The sequence below is a fragment of the Eriocheir sinensis genome, chromosome 34, assembly GCF_024679095.1.
Source record: "Eriocheir sinensis breed Jianghai 21 chromosome 34, ASM2467909v1, whole genome shotgun sequence".
NCBI lineage: Eukaryota > Metazoa > Arthropoda > Malacostraca > Decapoda > Varunidae > Eriocheir > Eriocheir sinensis.
In genome coordinates, this window is record NC_066542.1 from 10,367,880 (window position 1) to 10,389,662 (window position 21,783).

The window sequence follows — 21,783 nt, forward strand, 5'->3', positions numbered from 1 at the left end:
GGATAGAAAGGAGATAAAGAAGGAAGGTAGGAAGGAAGGAAGGAAGGAAGGAAGGATAAAGAGGGGATATGGTCATGGCAAGGAGCATTAAACTATAAATAAGGAGCATTGCAAGACAGGTAGATATGAAAGGTAGAAAGGAAGGAAGAAACAGAGGAAGAAAGGATGATAGATAACAGGGAAGATAGGAAGATGTTGACGAGAAAGAAAACAGAGGATGAAAGAAAAACACAGGAAAAGAAATAAAGAATGAAAGTAGGCAAGGAACAAGAAACAGGGAATAAACTCAAAACAGATGAATAGTTATGAAAGAAAGGGAGATGAAAAAGAAAAAAAAAAAAAACGGGAATGAAAGCAATACAGAAGAATAGGAAAGACAGAGAGGAGATTAGAAAGGAAGGAGAAACAGGAAATGAACTCAAAACAAATGAATAGTTAAGAAAGAGAAATGAAGAAGGAACAAAAAAACAGGGGAATGAGAGCAAAACAGAAGAACAGGAAAGACAGAAAGGAGATTAGAAAGGAAGGAGAAACAGGAGATGAAGGCCACTCCTCTCCAATCTTTTTTTTTATCGTCCTCGTTTTCTTTTATTTGAAGTTTTTTTTCTTACTTCTGTTATCAGGGGCAGTAAGTAGCGAGCTTTTTTTTCATTATAGTTTTTTTAAACCCTTGATCTGTCTCCTGTGCTGTTAAAAAAAAAAAAAAAAAAAAAAAAAACGGGGGAATAGAAGAGATAGAAAGGATGTATGCATAAATAAAAACAATAAAAATAACAAAACAGCGGATGGGAGTAAGACAGGGGACATTGAACTGTGAGGATGAGGAGCATTGAACGGCCAGCAGCAGGGGACGGTTAGGGACGGGTTGGGGACCGGACGGGTGGTGGGGGTGGGTGGGTGGGGGATGTGACGACTGATAGAGACTGAAGAAGGGGGTGAGATGGGGATGGCGTGGAGGGGGAGAGGAGACGAAGAAGGGGCTGGATAATGAATGGTAGTGCTCGTGTGCCAGAAAAGTGTAGCAATAAGATGAACGGTGTATGATTTCCTTTGATGCGAGTTAATTAAAAGACAGTTAATGAGAAGGGAGACAGACAAACACGACACACATAGACGCAACCTAAACACCGTTACACACACAGATCAAAAGGAGGATAGTATATAAAAGGAAAAAAAAGACAGTTAATGAGAAGGGAGACAGACAAACACGACACACATAGACGCAACCTAAACACCGTTACACACACAGATCAAAAGGAGGATAGTATATAAAAGGAAAAAAAGATAGTTGATGAAAATGAAGTCAGACAGACAGACTGACCTCTCTTTCGGCCACCTCTTTTGATTCTTTTTATAGGAGCAGCGAGTAGCGGGCTTTTTTTATTACTGTTTCCTTTTTTTGTGTGCCCTTGAGCTGTCTCCTTTGTTGTAAAAAAAAAGAAAAAAGAAAAAAAAAGACGAACACAGTACACATAGACGCAAGCTAAACACCGCAACACACACTGACCAATAGGAAGATAGTATACAGAAAAAAAGATAGTTGATGAAAAGGGAGACAGACAAACACACATGGCACACACAGACGTAAGCTAAACACCGCCACACACACACTGACCAAAAGTAAGGTAGTATATAAAAGGAAAAAAAGATAGTTAATGAAAAGGGAGACAGACAAACACACACAGCACACACAGACGTAAGCTCAACACCGCAACACTCACTGACCAAAAGGAAGATCGTAAATAAATGAAGAAAAAAAAGATAGTTGAGAAGGAAGACACAAACGCAGCAATAAGAGTTAACAAGTAAATAAAAGAAAAAAAATGAAGGAAATTGGAGAAAGTGTAAATATTCTTCAGAACAGACGCGTGGCACAGAGACCACCAGACTGAAGGTAAACATTGAGACCAGACGGGAAAAAAAAAAAAAAAAAAAAAAAAAAATGGAACCAGAGATTAGAAAACGGGAAGAGAAAAAAACAAACACAAAAAGAAAATGATGTACAAAAAAACAAAAAAAAAAGGACAGACAAGCATTGACAATAAAAATGATGAAACCAAAGAAAACGGGAAAAAGAAAGCACAAACACATATAAAAAGAAAACAACGTGGAAAAAAAGAGAACAGACACGGCAAAAAAAGTGAAGTAAACAAGTAAAAAATAAGTAAAAAAAAAAAAATAAATAAAATAAACAAAAATAAAATGAAAAACACCCAACAAATAAAAGAAAACGAGGACGATAATATAAAAAACATCAGAGAGAGAGAGAGAGAGAGAGAGAGAGAGGAACAATCAAACAAAGAAAAGAAAGAAAAAGTCACAGCCACACTTTCCACCATAAATGAGTAAAAAAAAAAGCTTTCTAACACAGACAAACGGACGAAAATATGAGAGAGAGAGAGAGAGAGAGAGAGAGAGAGAGAGAGAGAGCATAATGCGTGGAATGGAAACGGCAGCAGCAAGTTCAGAAATAAAAAATAAAAAAACAAAAACACAAAAAAAAACAATAACAAAAATAAGCGAAGTTGGTGGTCAAAAGAAACAAACGAGGATGAGAATGACAAACAGGAGGAGGAGGAGGAGGAGGAGGAGGAGGAGGAGGAGGAGGAAGAGGAGGATTACATCATCATTAAGACAACCAAGTGAGAGAGAGAGAGAGAGAGAGAGAGAGAGAGAGAGAGACAGCGGAATACGGTATAAAAGAAAGTAAGAGAGAAACAAGGAATAAAAGAAAGAAAAACAACTGTGACCTCCCTAACACGCTTTAAACTTATTCGAATCGCTCTTAGGACGGGTGAAGAAGATTGAAACCTCCTCCTGAGGCTTCAATAGGACGATAACGGGTTAGTGTGAGGGACAGCATCTATCATCACGTTTTTTCACCCATACGAATCAAGTCACTCAATACGCTGGCTTCCACACACCTCCTCTTCCTCTTAGATTTTGTTTACCTTTTTTTTGTTTTCTATTTTCTTTTTTACTTTTGCTTACTTGTTTACTTTACTTTCTGTGCCGTGTCCGTGTTCTCGTTTTTTTGTTTTGTTTTTTTTGTACATCGTTTTCTTTCTTACCTGTGTTTTCTCTTCCCGTTTTCTTCTTTGGTTTCTTTTTTTGTGTGTGTGTGTGTTTTTACCTTTTCTTGTCCAATGTTTTCTTCTTTCCTTCTCCTTTTCTTCCCTTCATGATTATTTTTTTTTTAACTATTCTCTGTCTGCTCTTATCCTTTGTGTCTTTTATTACGCACCTTCTCTGTTGTAATAAATAAATAAATAAATAAATAAATAAATAAATAAATACGAAAGCCAATTAATATTTATAATTTTACTTTTCTCGTCTAATATTTTTCTCTTCCTTTCATATTTTTTTTAACTATCCTCTACCTGCTCTTATCCTCTGCATCTTTTATTACGCACCTTCTCTGTTGTAAAAATAAAATAAATAAAAATAAATAAATACTAGAGTCAATTAGTACTTTTAATTTTACTTCTCTCGTCCAATATATTTTACTTCCTTTCAAAATATCTTTTTTTTAACTATCCTCTGCCTGCTCTAATCCTTTCCATCTTTTATTACGCACCTTCTCTGTTGTAAAAATAAAATAAATAAAAATAAATAAATACTACCGCCAATTAATACTTCTAATTTTACTTCTCTTGTCCAATGTTTTTCTTTCATACTTTTTTTTAACTATCCTCTACCTGCTATTATCCTCTGCATTTTTATTACCCACCTTCTCTGTTGTAAAAATAAAAGAAACAAAAATAAATAAACACCAGCGCCAATTAATACTTCTAATTTTACTTCTCTTGTCCAATTATCTTCTTTCCTTTCTTTTTTTTTAACTATCCTATGCCTGCTCTAATCCTTTGCATCCTTTATTACGCACCTTCTCTGTTGTAAAAATAAGAGAAACAAAAATAAATAAACACCAGCGCCAATTAATACTTCTAATCTTACTACTCTTCTCCAATTATCTTCTTTCCTTTTTTTTTTTTTTTAACTATCCTCTGCCTGCTATTCTCCTTTGCATCTTTTATTACCCACCTTCTATGTTGTAAAAATAAAAGAAACAAAAATAAATAAACACCAGCGCCAATTAATACTTCTAATTTTACTTCTCTTGTCCAATTATCTTCTTTCCTTTTTTTTTTTTTAACTATCCTCTGCCTGCTCTAATCCTTTCCATCTTTTATTACGCACCTTCTGTTGTAAAAATAAAAAATAAAAATAAATACAAGAGTCATTAATATGTCAGCAAGTCACATCAATCACTGCAATGTATCAAGCGCTATCGTTGATTTTACGGAATTATCTCGGTCTTAGTTCAGGGAGACCCACTCGATCATTCAAGTCCCATCACCATCCCTTGAACGAGGTGACTATTTTATCTCGGTGATACGGAATGAGGTTTATTCTTGGAGATATGATAAGAAAACAAGAAGCGAAACTATACCACCTTTCAGTACGTCTTAAAAGTTATGCCAGTTACTAAAAGGTGCATACGAAAAACAAATTAATAGAGAATAACACCATCAAAACGTCTCCAAATCTACATCAGTCATTAAAAGGTGATTCAGAAAACAAAAGACGATAGAATAACACCATCCAAAACGTCTTAAAACCTATACCAGTTCTTAAAAGGTGTATAAGGAACAAAAGACGATAGAATAACACCATCCAAAACGTCTTAAAACCTATACCAGTTAATAAAAGGCGCACAGGAAACAAAAGACTATAGAATAACACCATCCAAAACGTCTTAAAACCTATACCAGTTCTCAAAAGGCGTATAAGAAACAAAAGACGATAGAATAACACCATCCAAAACGTCTTAAAACCTATACCAGTTACTAAAAGGTGTATAAGAAACAAAAGACGATAGAATAACACCATCCAAAACGTCTTAAAATCTATACCAGTTCTCAAAAGGCGTATAAGAAACAAAAGACGATAGAACAACACCATCCAAAACGTCTTAAAACCTATATCAGTTCTCAAAAGGTGCATACAATAATATAATAAAAAATAGGACCAACCAATACGTCTTGAAACCTATAACAGATTCTAAAAGGTGTATAAGAAAACAAAAGAATACAGAATAACACCATCCAATACGTCTTAAAACCAATACCAGTTCTCAAAAGGCGGATACAGCAATAAAATAAAGACCCATCTAATAAGCCTTAAAACCTATACCAGTTACTAAAAGATGCATACGAAAACAAATGTATAAAGAAAAGCACCACCCAGTAAGCCTTAAAACCTATACCAGTTACTAAAAGATGCATACGAAAACAAATGTATAAAGAAAAGCACCATCCAGAAAGCCTTAAAACCTATACCAGTTACTAAAAGATGCATACGAAAACAAATGTATAAAGAAAAGCACCATCCAGAAAGCCTTAAAACCTATACCAGTTACTAAAAGATGCATACGAAAACAAATGTATAAAGAAAAGCTCCATCCAATAAGCCTTAAAACCTATACCAGTTACTAAAAGATGCATACGAAAACAAATGTATAAAGAAAAGACCCATCCAGTAAGCCTTAAAACCTATACCAGTTACTAAAAGATGCATACGAAAACAAATGTATAAAGAAAAGCACCATCCAGAAAGCCTTAAAACCTATACCAGTTACTAAAAGATGCATACGAAAACAAATGTATAAAGAAAAGCACCATCCAATAAGCCTTAAAACCTATACCAGTTACTAAAAGATGCATACGAAAACAAATGTATAAAGAAAAGCACCATCCAATAAGCCTTAAAACCTATACCAGTTACTAAAAGATGCATACGAAAACAAATGTATAAAGAAAAGACCCATCCAGTAAGCCTTAAAACCTATACCAGTTACTAAAAGATGCATACGAAAACAAATGTATAAGAAAAGCACCATCCAGTAAGCCTTAAAACCTATACCAGTTACTAAAAGATGCAAACGAAAACAAATGTATAAAGAAAAGCACCATCCAGTAAGCCTTAAAACCTATACCAGTTCCAAAGGTTGCAAAAGAAAACGTGAAAATAAAGTACAGCATCTTTCAATACGTCTTAGGCAGGCTATAGCGGTTCCTAAAGAGTGCCAAGTCAGCAAAAGAAAGTTCGGGGAAGACTGACCGCGCGTAGGTGGACTAAAATAAAATAAGTGAAAGAGGAAAGGGAAACACAACCAAATTCGCCGTAAGCTGTGCAAATCGACCTCTCAGTGCTTAAAGAGTGTGCAAGACAGCGATGGAAACTTGAAGTGAATGTGGGCGAACGATATGGTCAACGGAAAAAAACAAGAGAACGCTAAGAAATATATAATCAATAGGCTTTAAGGGGGGCGATTACAGGGGGTCCTTAAACTATGCGAATCAATCTCCCGGTTTCAGAAGTATGTACGAATCAGCATTAGAACGTTTAGAATACTGGGAGAACATACGTTAAGATGAGCTAAAAAAAAAAAAAAAAAAAAAAAAAAAAAAAAAAAACTCCAATCTATTTAGGGGCAGTCAGTAGCGTGCTTTTTTTTTTTATTAGTTTTCTCCTTTTTTAAGCCCTTGATCTGTCTCCTTTGCTGTAAAAAAAATACTAATACATTTTTAAGCTATTCGATTCGATCTCTCCATTTCTTAAAAGGGTTCGAGGTCGCATTAGAAGGTTTGGAAGTGAGCATATGTGTGAGATATGGTAAATGAAAAAGGAGAAGAAAACACGTCCTAATGCGTTCCCAGAGCTTTACGAATCGATTTCACGGTCTAAAATTATGTACGAGTGAGAATTAGGAGGTTTGACACGCCAGGAAATATGGGTGGGTGAGGCATTGTAAAAGAAAGAGAAAGAAAAGATCACTTGCTAACTCTTTAAGATATACGAATCGATTTCTTCATTTCTAAAGAGAGTTCGAGTCCACATCAAAAGGATTAGCAAGGCAGAACATAAGTAAAGGTGAACTAAAGGCAAATAAAAGAGGAAAGAAAAGTTAAATGGAAAAGAATCAGAACACATATACAAAGATCCCAGAGCTATACGAATCGGTTTCACGGTTTCAGAAGATATAGACTTGTCAGTATGAAAAGGTTTGGCAAGAAGGAAAGTTATGGCAAAAGAAAACGAATAAAAAGATCACATGCTAAGTTTTGAAGAGATACGATTCGATTTCATGGTTTTAAGAAATATATACATGTCAAAATTAGGTGGTTTAACAGGTTAAGACACGTGTTGGGGAGAGTTACGGCAAAAGAAAACGAGGAAAAAGATCACATGCTAAGTTTTGAAGATATACTATTCAATTTCATGGTTTTAAAAAATATATAATGTCAAAATTAGGTGGTTTAACAGGTAGGACACGTGTTGGGGAGAGTTACGGCAAAAGAAAACGAGAAAAAAAATCACATGCTAAGTTTTGAAGATATACGATTCGATTTCATGGTTCTAAAAAAACATACACGTGTCATAAGTATAAGGTTTGGCAGATAGAACATAACAAAGAACACATGCTAAAATTTGGGGTTATACGAATCGATTTTACGAATTCAAAATTATAGATGTGTGTCAAAATTAGAAGGTTAGGCAGGCAGGACGTATGTTGGGGTGTTATGAAAAACGTAAACGAAAAAAAAAGAACATATGCAAAGTTTTGAGGATATACGACTCGCTTTTACGGCTTCAAAAATATATACCGTATACGTGAACATGACAAGGTTTGGCACGGCGGATCCAGCGAGAAGGTGAAGAATTTTAAAGTAATTGTTCAGGTGTGTGATGAAGATATAGGGGTGGTTGAAAGTGGTGAGAGGAGGGGGTGAGGAGGGGGGAAGGGGTGAAAGACTGGTTGGCCCGCAATGCACACACACACACACACACACACACACACACACACACACACACACACACACTTCTGCAGTCACCGTTTTCCTTAATATGGTATATCAAATTTACATTGCAAGACACCGCACCTCTCTCTCTCTCTCTCTCTCTCTCTCTCTCTCTCTCTCTCGCCTCACCTCACCCCATGACGGTATTCAGGTGATGGTGAAAGGTGTGTGTGTGCTGGGACGGACGTACGAACACACACACACACACACACACACACACACACACACACACACACACACACACACACACATGCATAAATAAAAGTAAATCCATTGGAGTTTCAGAGTGTGGAGATTGCAGTACTGATAGATGTGTGTGTGTGTGTGTGTGTGTGTGTGTGTGTGTGTGTGTGTGCGCGCGCGCGGGGCAAGTTCCGTCTCTAGAGGGTTGCCAACGTCATCTCGCGAAGGTCTAGTAGAGTGAAAGCGTTTGCAAAATCTTCATAATTGTAATTTTACTTGATTGAGCAACGCAGGAAGAAGCTACCCCCTCCCCCCTTTCCCCCTTCCCCAACCCCCCCCCCCCCCCTTCTACCAGCTATTTGAGGAGTGATCTAATCTACACACACACACACACACACACACACACACACACACACACACACACACGGACACGCACATAGAAAAGCAAATGAGCTCGTGGTAAAAAAAAATGCATAAGTTTAATGAACTTACGATAAGGAAACATTAACTTACGATCAACACACACACACACACACACACACACACACACACACCGATAAAGACTCGTATAATCGCAAGCACTTATCCCTGAACGAGGCGGAGACAGGTGTACTATCAGCCTATCTTAAAAGCAGGTTAGGTTGGATGCATCAGTGATTACCTGGCCGGGGCGATAACGAGGTAGCCGGCGGGGGGGATGATGATGGAGTGGAGTGGTTAGTGAAGCTGATTAGGTGAATGGATGATAAGTGAAGGACGAAGAGGTAGGAAAATAGGAAGGTGTGTATGTATGTATGGATGGATGGATGGATGGATGGATGTGTATGGATGTATTGATGGATGTAGGTAGGCAGGTAGGTGGATGAGGGAGTGGATGAATGAGTTTGTGATGTAATGAGTGCTTGTAATCATGAATTGGATGACTGTTTAAGTGGATGAGAAAATAAAGGGAGATTACTGAATTACTGAATGTGGATGACTGGGTGATGATTTTTTTTTTTTTTACAACAAAGGAGACTTCTCAAGGGCACAAAAAAGGAAAGAATAATAAAAAAAAAGCCCGGTACTCGCTGCTTGTAATGATGCAATGGATGACTGTTTAAGTGGATGAGGAAATAAAGGGAGGTTACTGAATGTGGATGACTAACTGGATGGGATATACAGAAGTGGATAACACGTACAGGTGGATAATTTAACGTTTGGGTGGATGAAAACCTTCCACTGACAAAAAATAGAAAAGTAGATAGATGAGTGAATGGAAAAATGAGGAAATGGATACAAGTGGATGCCTGGATGACTAAAAGGAGTGGAGAACATGTACAGATGGAAATATCAACGCCTGGGTGGATGAAAACCTTGCACTGACAAACGATAGACAGATAGATGGATGAGTGAGCGGATGAGTGGGTGAAGGGGGGTGGATGCATTGCAGTGGAATACATGTGTGGGTGGTTGACTTGACGTTCGAGTGGATGAGGACCTTGACGGGAGAGAGGGCGCTGAGTGGATGAATGGATGAGGGAGTGAGGGAGAAAGTGCGCTGGAGTGTTGACTCAGCGAGGGTCGGCAAGGGAATGAATGAGTGGAGGAGGAGGGTGGAAGAGGGAGGAAGGTGGAAGGAGAGAAACGGAATGTGGAGAAGTGAAAGAAATGGTGGAAGAAGATATAACGGATAGTGAGGAGGAGGAGGAGGAGGAGGAGGATTCAATAAAGAAGAGGAGGAGAAGGAAGACGAAAAAAAGGAGGTGTGTCTGAAGGAAGAAGAGGAAGAGGAGGAAGAGGACGAGGAGGAGGAGGAAGAGGAGGAGGAGGAGTGAAGAAATATAGAAAAGGTGGAGTTTTATGTGCAAGAAGAGGAGGAGGAAGAAGAGGAAGAAGAGGAGTGAAGAAATATAGAAAATGTGGAGTTTTATATGCAAGAAGAGGAGGAGGAAGAGGAGGAGGAAGAGGAGGAGGAGGAGCTTCAATAACTAACACATAACACCAACATAATCACAAGTTTCTTTACACGAAGGGGAGTGAGAAAGAACATACACACACAGAGAGAGAGAGAGAGAGAGAGAGAGAGAGAGAGAGAGAGAGAGAGAGAGTGTGTGTGTGTGTGTGTGTGCAAACGAGGCAGGTGGTGGTGGTGGTGGTGGAGGTGATGGGGGGGGGGGGGGAATGATTAACACAGCAGTACCATAAATAACCTCAAGAAGTATTACCAATCATAAACCGGGGAATATAAAACCATTAATGTGCGTGCGTGCGTGCGTGTGTGCTTGTGTGTGCGTGTGTGTGTGTGTGTGTGTGTCGATAACGTTCTTAATATTCCTACTCTTGTTTGGATGTCTAGTGTAGAGATACGAGAGATAAGAGAGAGAGAGAGAGAGAGAGAGAGAGAGAGAGAGAGAGAGAGAGAGAGAGAGAGAGAGAGAGAGAGAGAGAGAGAGAGAGAGAGAGAGAGAGGTAAAAGGGACACATTCTCAAGTCATGCACACCCTCGCCCGTCCAGAGTGAAGGAAGAGGCAGGCACAGAGAGGCAAGCAGAAGGGAGGGACGAGGAGGCGGCGATGAGGTAACCAGGACACGCCGGGCATCACAACGAAGGCAGGGAGGACGCAACGCCAGGACCAGAAAGCGCCAGACAGGGAGAGAGACACACGGACAGACGGAACACTTACACCAGAGTCGGTAGAAACTATACGAAAACAAGAGATATAGAAGAAAAAAACATATACGACTTTAGTAACATCTCCAATTAAGGGAGTGCTCGAGGTTTTGAGAAGACTACACACACACACACACACACACACACACACATAGACGAAATCATACAAGGGGAACGGAACACCTAAAGTAACAGCAGTATATGAAAAGGGATATAGGATACACACACACACACACACACACACACACACACACACACACACACACACACACACACATTCACACACAAGAAGTCCATTCACGGGAGGCTGCGAGTGTTTACGAGTAGACGAGTGTGACACGGACGGGAGATGAGAGGGACAGAGGGAGGCAGGTAGGGAGGACTGACTAACCTTGCTGGAGGCTGAGCGGCCCACCACGGAGCACACCCGCCCCGCCAGCCGCATCGCCCGCCGCTCGCCCGTACATCCCAGCGGCCGCAGACTCTCACTCAGGTACACGCTGCCGCCCTCGCCCTGAAGGTCCTCGAGGGAGTGGGTGAGCGCGGCGGGCGTCGGCGGCGGGGACGGCGTGAGGCTTAGTAGGTGGTTGTGGTTGAAGTCGGTTTTGCTGTTGTTGTTGGTGATGATGTGATGACTGTTGTGGTTGTTGTTGTTATTGATGATATTGTTGTTGTTATTATTGTTATTGTTGTTGTTGTTAAGGCGGATTTTGTACACTGTTGTTCCGGTTTTCTGTATGCCGGAGAGGGCGTTCAAGTCCTCTTTTTTCCTGATCTTGACGATGTACGCCGGCATGGTGGTGTCGGGCTATACGCACACACATACACGCGCCGAGGCACGCACCGAGGCCCACACACGCACACACACACACGATGCGCTGCCCCCTGTCGCCGCGGCACAAGTGTGGGCTAGTGGACCTGCCAGCAGCTGGGGAAGGAGGTTAACCAATTACACTGATGTTCGCGGGGTGCTCGTCAGACTGCTCGCTCGCCCGCGCTCAGACCGACAGTGACACGAGTCTTGCGTCGCTGTGATATTACGAAAGACCTCAAACACGAAACACTCCCATTTGAATGCAGTACAAGAAAACGCTTAAATGTTCCTTTCCCTGGTCAGAATTGTGCCCAGAACCGACAGTGACACGAGTCTTTGCTGTGACATCAAACGACCCTAACCACGAAACATTCCTCAGTAGGTTACAGTATCCGCTTAAAATTTCCTTACCCTGGTACAGCCGCGCCCAAAACCGAGACTACCACATGTTTCCCGTCGCAAAGATATATAAATAGAACCCCAAACACGAAACACGGCCAGCAGAACACAGTATACGCCTCTTTGTTCCTTTCCCTGGTACAGATTATGAAGACCTACGCATGTTCCTTGTACTGACCCGCCCTACCTCTCGCTCCACACTCAACTCTCCCCGTAACAACCAGGCAAGACACGCTACACTGTTGTTCCTTCTAGGTTACTGGGTGGTACTATACGTGTTGCCTACACTGTCCCTCCTAATGACTAGCCAAGACGCGCCTCTCTGTCCCTTCTGCAGAGTGTTAAGTCATACGTATCTTGCACTGTCGCTCCTTATGAGTAGCCAGGACGCGCCTCTCTGTCCCTTCTCCTACAGAGTGTTAAGTCATACGTGTTGCCTGCCCTGTCCCTCCTTATGAGTAGCCAGGACGCGCCTCTCTGTCCCTTCTGCAGAGTGTTAAGTCATACGTATCTTGCACTGTCGCTCCCACTCTCTCACAAACAAACCGGCAAATCATCCACACGCTTCTCTTTCCCAGGTAAGTTCTTCCTACTACTTATCTGTCCCAACACACATGCGGCTAACCCTTCCCCTTCCACCGATTATTGTGAACTAATGAGTGGTGTGAAAATTGACCGGTGAGCCAGCACTACCACCACCAGTTAAATACCTCACCACACCAGCGTTACAAAATTATCGTACTCAGCCACTCAGCACATCGTATTTTCCGGGTTCTGACTCACAGCTATCGCAGACACCAATAAGTAATGATTTTAAAAATAACTTTGACTGGAATTTCGTTAACTGTGTGGGTAGAAAAGTTTCGGTCCCTAGAACTGATAATTGCGATGTTCTGAGTACGATAATTTGACAACGTTGCACCATGCCTAACCTTATCACCCTACACCTAACCTAACCCCCCCACCACCCCACTACACAATGCCACCTCACCCAACATCACTCCATCACACCTAACGTCACCCTATCACACCTAACCTCACCCTATCACACCTAACCTCACCCTATCACACCTAATCTCACACCTACCAAACCTCAGCTCACCCCATCATACCTAACCTCACCATCACCCGTGGAGGAAGGATGCCACCACCATATCTCACCCAATCACACCTAACCTTTTTTTTTCATATTTGTTTCTCTTTTTTTATGCCCTTGAACTGACTCCATTGCTGTAAAAAAATATCTCACCCCTACCTAACCTCACCACACCACCCCACCACATCTCACCTCACCCCAAACCACATTTAACCTCACCACCATTCAACCAAGACACCAACTCTGTTCTTCCTCCCTGTTTCTCGTCCTTGTGTAGACAGTAATTAGCACAGTTGATCCGCCATGCATCAGCACCCTCTCCTCACTGCGTCGTCATCACATTACATTCAAGGCTCTCCGACTTTTACCTCACAAACAGATACGTAAATGTCAGACCACGGGAGGTACGCAGCTCAGTAGTAACAAAGACGCATGTAAAGGGATCGATGGTGTGGGTTATGCTTAGGTAGAAAATGGGTTAACGTGAGATGCATTTGAAGAGCACGACTTGACTTAATGGGTCTCCTCAAGGCGCCGTGAGAATCTTCATGACATAAAACAAAATGTACGGTAATTCTAAGGGTGATTCAATGGGTATTATTATTCTAAGGGTACTTCTAATTTCTAAAGCACTCCAAGGCATTGTGAGAATCTTCATAAACCAGAATGTAGGGTAATTCTTCCTTTTCAACGGAGCAATCGATCGGTGGAAGACTATGTTAAAAGTCTGGTAGAACCCTTAGTCCCCCCTCCTCTCCTGTCACCTCACCACACCACAGTACACAACACGCCTCATCGATGGGTGGAATAACTTATCTGTAGAAACCCTGTATGTTAAAAGTCTAGTAGCACCCTTAATTCCCCCTCCCATTACTTTTGTCACCTCACCACACCACAATACACAACACCACAACACAACACGCCTCATCGATGGGTGGAATAACTTATCTGTAGAAACCCTGTATGTTAAAAGTCTAGTAGCACCCTTAATGCCCCCTCCCATTACTTTCCTGTCACCACACAACACCACACCACAACACAACACGTCTGATCGATGGCTGGACTAATTCAACTGTAGGAACCCTGTATGTCAAAACGCTTTCACCACCCTTACCTTCTCCTACCCTGTCACACCACACAACACCACACCACACCACGCCGAGGCCCCACGTGTGTGCCTCTCCTTAGGCTTGACTGGTCTGAACATCGGCTTTGTTGACTCATAAATAACGGTAAACAAAGAACCTGACCGGATACTGCCCTCCGGTAATCCCTTCATCGAGTGCCACGGGAAGGCGATAACACCCTGCCCTGTGTTCTTGAGTGCCAGGGGTCGCAGGTTCGAAATCTTGGGGTTCTCCGTACGACTACTTTTGAAGGCTATAGAGAAGATTAGTCGGGTTCCCATACGAGATACTTTTAGGCCTTGTCGAACTACCACTAAGGGCATGAAAAAACACCTATGAAAGTCCCGACAAGCAATACAAGAGCCATTTATAATAGATTCGTCGGGTTCCCATTAGTGTTTTCCCGTCCACAGCGCAGGAGCCTTTGTCACACTACCACTAAGAAGCATGAAAACCACCCATGGCTATCCCTACACGTACTACGAATGCCTTTTATAACAGATTAGTTGGGTTTCAATGAGCGTTTCATCGTCCATAGCGCAGAGGCCTTGTCAAACTGCCACTAAGAAGCATGAAAACCACCCATGGCTATCCCTACATGTACTACGAAAGCCTTTAATAGTTGATGTAGTAAGGCGAGGAAGAGTTTGAGAATATGCGCCCAAGCCAGTACTACATTTCCGTGCCGTAGAGGTTAACGTAATGCAGTGACTTCTTTTCTCGGCTTCAGGGACTACCGTGTTTTTGTTGCGTTTAGAAATCATGGGATATATTTAAAGAGTAGGGTAATGTTTGGTATTAAGCATTTCCTTCCGGTGAGCGCAGAGGCGTGGCGGAGATACTGGCTGAAGGTGACGTGAGGCATGCTTCGCGCGTAAAAACACACACACACACACACACACACACAAATAGCAAGCTAGTCCCAGTAAAAATGAAGAAAAAATAGCGAGCTAGTTTGTGAGTAAAATAAACAAGCACAAAAAAACGAAAGCTAGTCTGAGAAATGAACAACAAAAAAACAACAACAGCAAATTAATTTCTGAGTAAAATGCACACACACACACACACACACACACACACACACACAGGAGGAATTCTCTCCCCGCTGCCCTCGTTCAGGTTTCCCCCCCCCGGTGAAGGCGCCGCGCCCACTATCACGACGCCTGACAACCTGGCCCAAGCAGGATCCGCGGCGGGCAGGTCCAGGGCACGCCGGTCCCTTAGGGTAACATCTGTTTGCAGCGCGGCGGAATATCTTTGCACAACTTTACGATTCTGGCAGCGCCGCGCGTCTGGCACCGCGGTGACCCGGCAGCAAGGGCGAGGTTCTCCTGCAAGGTAACTATTTTTTTCCTCGTCAGCAGTTTCACTCTCGGCTTTCCAGTCCGGCTGACCCCGCCCACTGCCTCACCCAGGCCCTGCTCAGCCTCCCACCTGACCTAACGTGGCCTCATTCCAGCCATCAGCGCGCAGGCCAGTGACTCCGCACCAGGACAACCTGCCTCCCGCACAGGGGCCGCCTGCCGACCGCTGCTGCGTGACCTGAGGCCAGCCCCGACCCCGCCACGGACGGCAGGCACGGGAATGTGTGTGTGTGTGTGTGTGTGTGTGTGTGTGTGTGTGTGAGAGAGAGAGAGAGAGAGAGAGAGAGAGAGAGAGAGAGAGAGAGGTCAATGAAACACTCCGGTGCAGGGAACACAGGGACCGCGCCTCCCTCCCGCCCCATGACGGCACGGGTCAACACACCGCAGCAAAACACTCCCGCCGCGCCGGGAGGTCTTTCAGCGACACTGGCGATGACTTTTCATGCAGAATGCGGCGTCTTGAGCAACGGTGTAACTGATGATGAAGACACTGCCGCCCTTTCTGAGGCTCGGCAAAATACACGCGCGGGAAACTGGCGGTGATGAAACTCCCTTCACGAGGGACGCCTTGCACGCCGGCTCTTTATGGGCACGGCGGGGTGAGGGGGCACGCTACGCCGCGGCGCCTGACGCCTCCCTGCACGCTGCAGGGGATCGCGTGCACGCCTCGGCCTTGGCGGGGTTAACGTGACTATCATCGCCATTAGAGGAACCATCTGTGTGCTGTCACGCGCCAAGTTTTCCCAGGCATGCAGGACGTCTTCCCGGGAATGTAGGTCACGCCAAGCAATGGGTGGAAGGTGCCTCATTAGTAGGCAGGAGCGGCGGCCGGGGCGGTGCGCGGCAGTCTGCACTGAGGCCCGGCGTGCGCGGCGAGGCCCTTAACATGTAGAGACTGGTTAGCACGGCGTTATCTGGCCGCGGCCTTGACTCGTGCGCCGCGCCCACGCCCACGGCCGAGGGAGCACCGCGGCGGCGTGACCACACGGTTCAAGGGCGTTCGGAACGTTTGTGGCCGGAAACGTTGGGACCGTGGTCGTGAGGGACGAACTCCACGACACGTCAACGAGGACAGGCCGAGGTGGCACTGACCACCAAACGCTAATGAAACACGACGCCCATGACAAGCGCCGCCGTGTTCCCGTGAGCGGCGGCGCGTTATCTCCGGCGAGGAGCACTTCCCCGCGCGGTGGAGGGTCTACTTTCACATTCCTCCGGCAGCGGGCACGGTGGCGGTGGTGGCGGTGGTGAAGAGCCCAGGGGCCCCTTCCGCTCCCGCTCCCCTTCCCGGAGTCCGCCAACACGACAGGCCGGCCGGGACACACACCGCTGAACATGTTTTTGTGACCCTTTCTGATCCTGGCTCTATTATCACATTATTATTATTATTATTATTATTATTATTATTATTATTATTATTATTATTAGTAGTAGTAGTAGTAGTAGGGTTGAGACGGTGACAGAAACAGTAGAAGTGTGTGAATAATAAGGACAAACTGAAGTAAATCTGCAAGCAAGCACGTCATCGCCACTGGACCGCCGCGGAGGGACACTTTGCAAGCACGTCACGTATCCAGGCGACTGGGACAAGTTCTTACAGCACACGCCTGTCACTCCACGCCCGCCCGTCACCTGTGCTGCCCCCTACGCCCGCCCGTCACCTGTGCTGCCCCCCCACGCCCGTGCTGCCCCCCCCCCCCCCCCACGCCCACACACTGAGTAACGAGGAACAACAATTTTCATTCATTTAACGCTGGTCTTTACCGAGTCTTCGTGTACTATTTTCTTCGTTAAATTATCATATTCTATTGTTCAGTGATTTATCTCCACTCGCCTGCCCCGACCCGCCGCAGGAAGGCTTCTCTGCTCCCTCTACCCCCTCCCCCCCAGGAACGGACTACTCCCCACCCCAACCCTCGACCCCCCCACCGGCGCTTCAGGCATCCACCGGTCTCACTCACTCACTCCGCAACCCACGCCACCAGCCTCTGTTTACTTACATATACACTCCCGTTACGCTTATACGACCTCTTTTATCAGGGACATTAGCGAGTCCACTGAACACTACGAGGGGGAGCACGAGTTACACTTATGACCTCTTCTGTAAGCAAACGTAAAGAGTCCACTGAACGCAACAATGGAAAGCACGAGTTACATTTATACCAACTCTTCTACGTATAAGCAGTCACAACGAGCCCACTAAACACTGTACGCGGGAAGGAACGAGTTACACTTATGACCTCTTCTGTGAGCAAACATTACGAGTCCATGCACTGAACACTGAGCGAGGGAGGACACAATTATATAGGTTCACGAGGAAGTGTCACTATGCACTTGTGCTGCGCATGAGGACACGAGAAGGACACTAAGTGACACGTGTCGGATACATAACAGAAAGCACCACTTGAGACTCCAGCAATCTCACACGACAAGGCCAGAGAGGTGTCCAAGGTTGTTCCAAGTGTCACTCGGGGGTGTAAGGGCCTCAAGGAGCAGCGAGCGACTCCTGTAGTTCCTGAAGGTGTGTGACGCCCCAACACACGTCACTGAGCTGTGTATGTGGTGGAGAGAGAGAGAGAGAGAGAGAGAGAGAGAGAGAGAGAGAGAGAGAGAGAGAGAGAGAGAGATGGCAAGGGCACGAGGGGAGGGACACGCGGCCGCACAGAGGTCAGTCACACTGCGCCTAATCACTCACTCCTGCGTCGCCCAGGACTCGTGTTAGCCGGTTCTGGCGTTCACAATGGATGACACACTCCGGCGGGGATGTGCTACGCGTCGAGAGTAGTGCACAGCGTCGCCGGGGCTGCCTCATCACCCGCCTCAGCACACCCACCAACGCGCTGACACATCCCACCACGAGTCCATCAACTGTTCAAGGAGGAAACACAGCGCGCCCCTCGCTGGCTGGGCGGTAGAGTTACACTGGCGGGAGGGAGTCTGTGGCCCCGCTCTGGGCTGCCGCCACTTGCAGGCAGGTCTGTTCCCTTGAGGCACCTGCAGCACACACACGCGGCACAACGCTGTGTTTGCTCACCACAGTAACACTGGAGGCGCCGCAGCACAGCACACGCCCTGCGCGGGGATGTTCACCCCGTGCACCGCGACACCTGTGTGCGGGGCGGCGGGGGCATGGCCGGGTAGAGTGCTGGAGGCGGCGTGGCGGTGGGCGCGCGGGAAGCAGCGGCGGGGCGGTGCGTCGAGCTCCAGGTCCACCGAGGGACTGAGTGAGGCAGCAGAGCAGAGCCTGTCGGGTGACGGGGCCGGTCCTGGACTAGGTGACCCGGCTCCGTCCCTGCCCGCCCGCTGCCCCTCCCCGGCCCATCGCTACGCCCCTCCCCTCCCCCAGACACACTGGCACAACCACCACCACGACGCAGCCTCGGTCGCCCGCACCGGATACACTCGCGCTGTGGGCGCCACTGTGGTGCTGCCTCACCGTACACCGTCGCCGCCACTCGCCCATATGCCCAGTGCCGGTGCTGCCTGCCTCTCGTGAGACCTGAAAGCTCCCCTCTACTAAAGGCCGCCTGGCCAGAGATGAGCGAGAAATAAGCGCAGGGCGACGCCCACCTCCCGGAGCGGCCCAGCGCGGCTCGGCACCAGCAGGCGGCGGAGCGTCACGCCCCCGAGAGACGAACACAACGTGCAGCAGCGTCCTGTCTCCTGAGGGGACGCCGAGCATACGGACACTAGGACAGCTTAAGCGTACATGTCCCCATTTTGAAAATACGCAATTTTAACGCTACGAATGAACAGAAGATGAATGCCACAAACGCAACACACAAAACACTTCATCCGCGGCGTCAATACGCACCACAGTAACGCGATTACGAGTCACCGAAAACTGCGCAGCATGAATGTGAAGGGCGAAGGGGAGAGGGAGATGAAGAACGGATCAGAGTAAAGGCAGCTGAAGGTTATCATCCCCCCGATCAACGCCCCCCCCCCCCCCCTCCCAGGACAATGCTCTAGGCCTTGCTCCTCCGTGACACCTCAACCCCAACGTCACCAAATTATCGCACTCATCATATTTTCCGGATTCTGACGCATAGCTCTAGCATAAAAAAACATCGATAAGTAACGGTTTTTAAGAATGACTATTTGAATATCGTTATTTGTGCGGTTACGAGAGTTTTGGAGCTGAAACTGAATGCAATGTTCTGAGTACGATAATTTGGCAAAGCTGCTCAACCCATGTCACCTAGCCAACCCATATTTTTTTTTACAACAAAGGATACAGCTCAAGGGCACGAAAACAGGAAACTATAATAAAAAAAAGCCCGCTACTCGCTGCTCCTAAAAAAAAAAAGAATCAAAAGAGGTGGCCGAAAGAGAGGTCAATTTCAAGAGGTATTTTTAATCCGTATTCTTAATTAAACACATCACGCGCCCCGAACGACTATTTTCCAAGGCCACAAAGAAGGTTACCCGGGTTTTCATGGGTGGTTTTCAAGTTCAGGTTACCGGGAAGTCGTGTAAAGCAGTCACTGGGATCACAAAACGGTCCATGAAAAGCCAAGCAACTGCCACGGGAGACTTTTCAAACAGGTGAACTAAGGCGCCCTTAATTGCATATGAGATGAGTTAGAGTAGAAAATACAAAGGTGTGTCGCATCAAAGAGTGTGTCAGTGATAAGTGAGTGAGAGGAGCGGCAGCCAATCACAGAGCAGCTTACAAACCTCTCGCTAGGCTCCAGGTGCAAGCTTCAACTGAACGCACTATGGGCTGTATTTTAAGACTCCATCGCTTCTAACATCATCTATTTCTAAAGGTCAAAGAGGGGATCATTCGGGTTTTCATGAGTGTTTTTTAAGGTTCATGGCACAGAGGAAGGATCAAACTACCACCAGGGTCATAAAACTACCCCTGGAAAGGCCGACAGCTCCTACGAAAGCCATGTCAAATATGTGAACTTGGGCGACGAAATGTTTTAAAATACGACCCTACAGCTGAAGTCCTGAGGTGAGTACGTGCAAGGCTTTCCTCAGGTCAGTATTCTCAGACGCTTCCGCTTCTGACATCAACTCTTTCCAAAGGCCAAAAATGAGATTAATCGAGTTCTAATGAGTGTTCTTTTGGGTTCACGGTACAGAAGAATGATCAAACTAACACCAGGGTCATAAAAGTACTCCTGGAAAAGCTCAAAACTCCTACGAAAAAGCCTTGTCAAATAGGTGATCTTGGGAGCTGAACTGTTAAGAATATGGACCTCAGAGCCTTCATGCCCCCCCTCACCCCCGCCACCCCCAGTCTCCCCAGCAGGAAAATAACCCAGATATGACTCACGCCGCAGGAAGTTAGGCAGTATCAGCAAAAAATGTGACAAAAGAAAAAAAAAAAAAGCAAGCGAAGGGAAAAAGCAACAGGACGTGTCTGTCGCTTATGTGGCATCCTGGACGTGTTGACGGAACCACACACACACACACACACACACACACACACACACACACACACACATCCACACAAACAAACAAAAGCAGATAAACAGATAGTGGATAAGCAAGATTTGGAGCAGATAAAGCAAATCAAAGAGAGAGAGAGAGAGAGAGAGAGAGAGAGAGAGAGAGAGAGAGAGAGAGAGTGTGTGTGTGTGTGTGTGTCTATGTGTGTCCGCGGGCTAAAACACAAACACATACACACACATTATGTAGAGGGGAGGAGAAATGTGCATAGGGGGAGGAAAGGATTCGAAGTACAGTGAAAATAGAGAGAAGTAAAAGGGAGTTGAAATGGGGGAGGGGGAAGGGGGGCGTGGCGGAGCGGGCAAGATGACAAGATTAGAGAAGCGAGGAGGGGAATGAAGTAGAGGGGCGCAAGTTAACAGGTGTGTGGGAGAGAGAATGGGGGATGCTGCAGATATGGAGGAGGAGGAGGAGAAGAACATGGTGTGGCAGGGAACATATATGGCTTCGGTAAGGTAAGTTCGTTGCGTCGGTGAACATGTAAAAAAATAATTAGTACGAGCTATTGCCAAAGTAAACAGGTATGAAAATATTTGACTACGAGATCATTAGCCAACGTAAGCAGGTAAAAAAGTCATTAGGACGAGATCATTAGCCAAATAGAACAGGTAAATGTGAAACTAATTAACTATAAATATGATAAATAAAGACGAAAGGGTAAATGAATGTTGAAGAAGAAGAAGAAAAACACATACACGCAGATTGGTCGACGAAGATTAGTTACCAGATAAATTTTGGGGGTATAGAAAGGGCATGGCAACAGTGTGTATATTAATAGTCACGATGTTATGGTAGCGATGGTTTGTGGTGGTGATGGTG

The 21,783-nt window shown here is 45.2% G+C and overlaps 1 protein-coding gene and 1 long non-coding RNA gene across 10 annotated transcripts in view; both read right to left on the reverse strand.

Moving 5' to 3' along the window:
* The window catches only part of LOC127007058 (transcription factor E3-like), a 95,468-nt gene that overhangs the window by 64,073 nt on the left and 9,612 nt on the right, over positions 1-21,783 (reverse strand). For 2 of the 5 annotated variants that reach the window (XM_050877583.1, XM_050877587.1), the window contains exon 2: positions 11,093-11,629. In XM_050877583.1, the coding sequence (XP_050733540.1) occupies positions 11,093-11,497 (405 nt within the window). In that variant the 5' untranslated portion in view covers positions 11,498-11,629. Of the gene's footprint in view, positions 1-11,092; positions 11,630-14,124; positions 14,228-18,196; positions 18,489-18,535; positions 19,224-21,783 lie in introns of those variants that run through there. The other 3 variants (XM_050877582.1, XM_050877585.1, XM_050877584.1) reach the window with 3 other exon arrangements.
* On the reverse strand, positions 2,424-7,960 carry LOC127007061 (uncharacterized). 5 transcript variants are annotated; one of them, XR_007760054.1, is made up of 5 exons: positions 5,993-7,960; positions 5,483-5,847; positions 5,264-5,409; positions 4,839-5,190; positions 2,424-4,622 (listed from the first exon to the last, which is right to left on the reverse strand). It is a non-coding gene; the product is annotated as an uncharacterized LOC127007061 (long non-coding RNA). The 5 variants fall into 5 exon arrangements; XR_007760057.1 differs by having other exon boundaries at positions 4,839-5,409; positions 5,483-5,555; XR_007760056.1 differs by having other exon boundaries at positions 4,839-5,409; positions 5,556-5,847.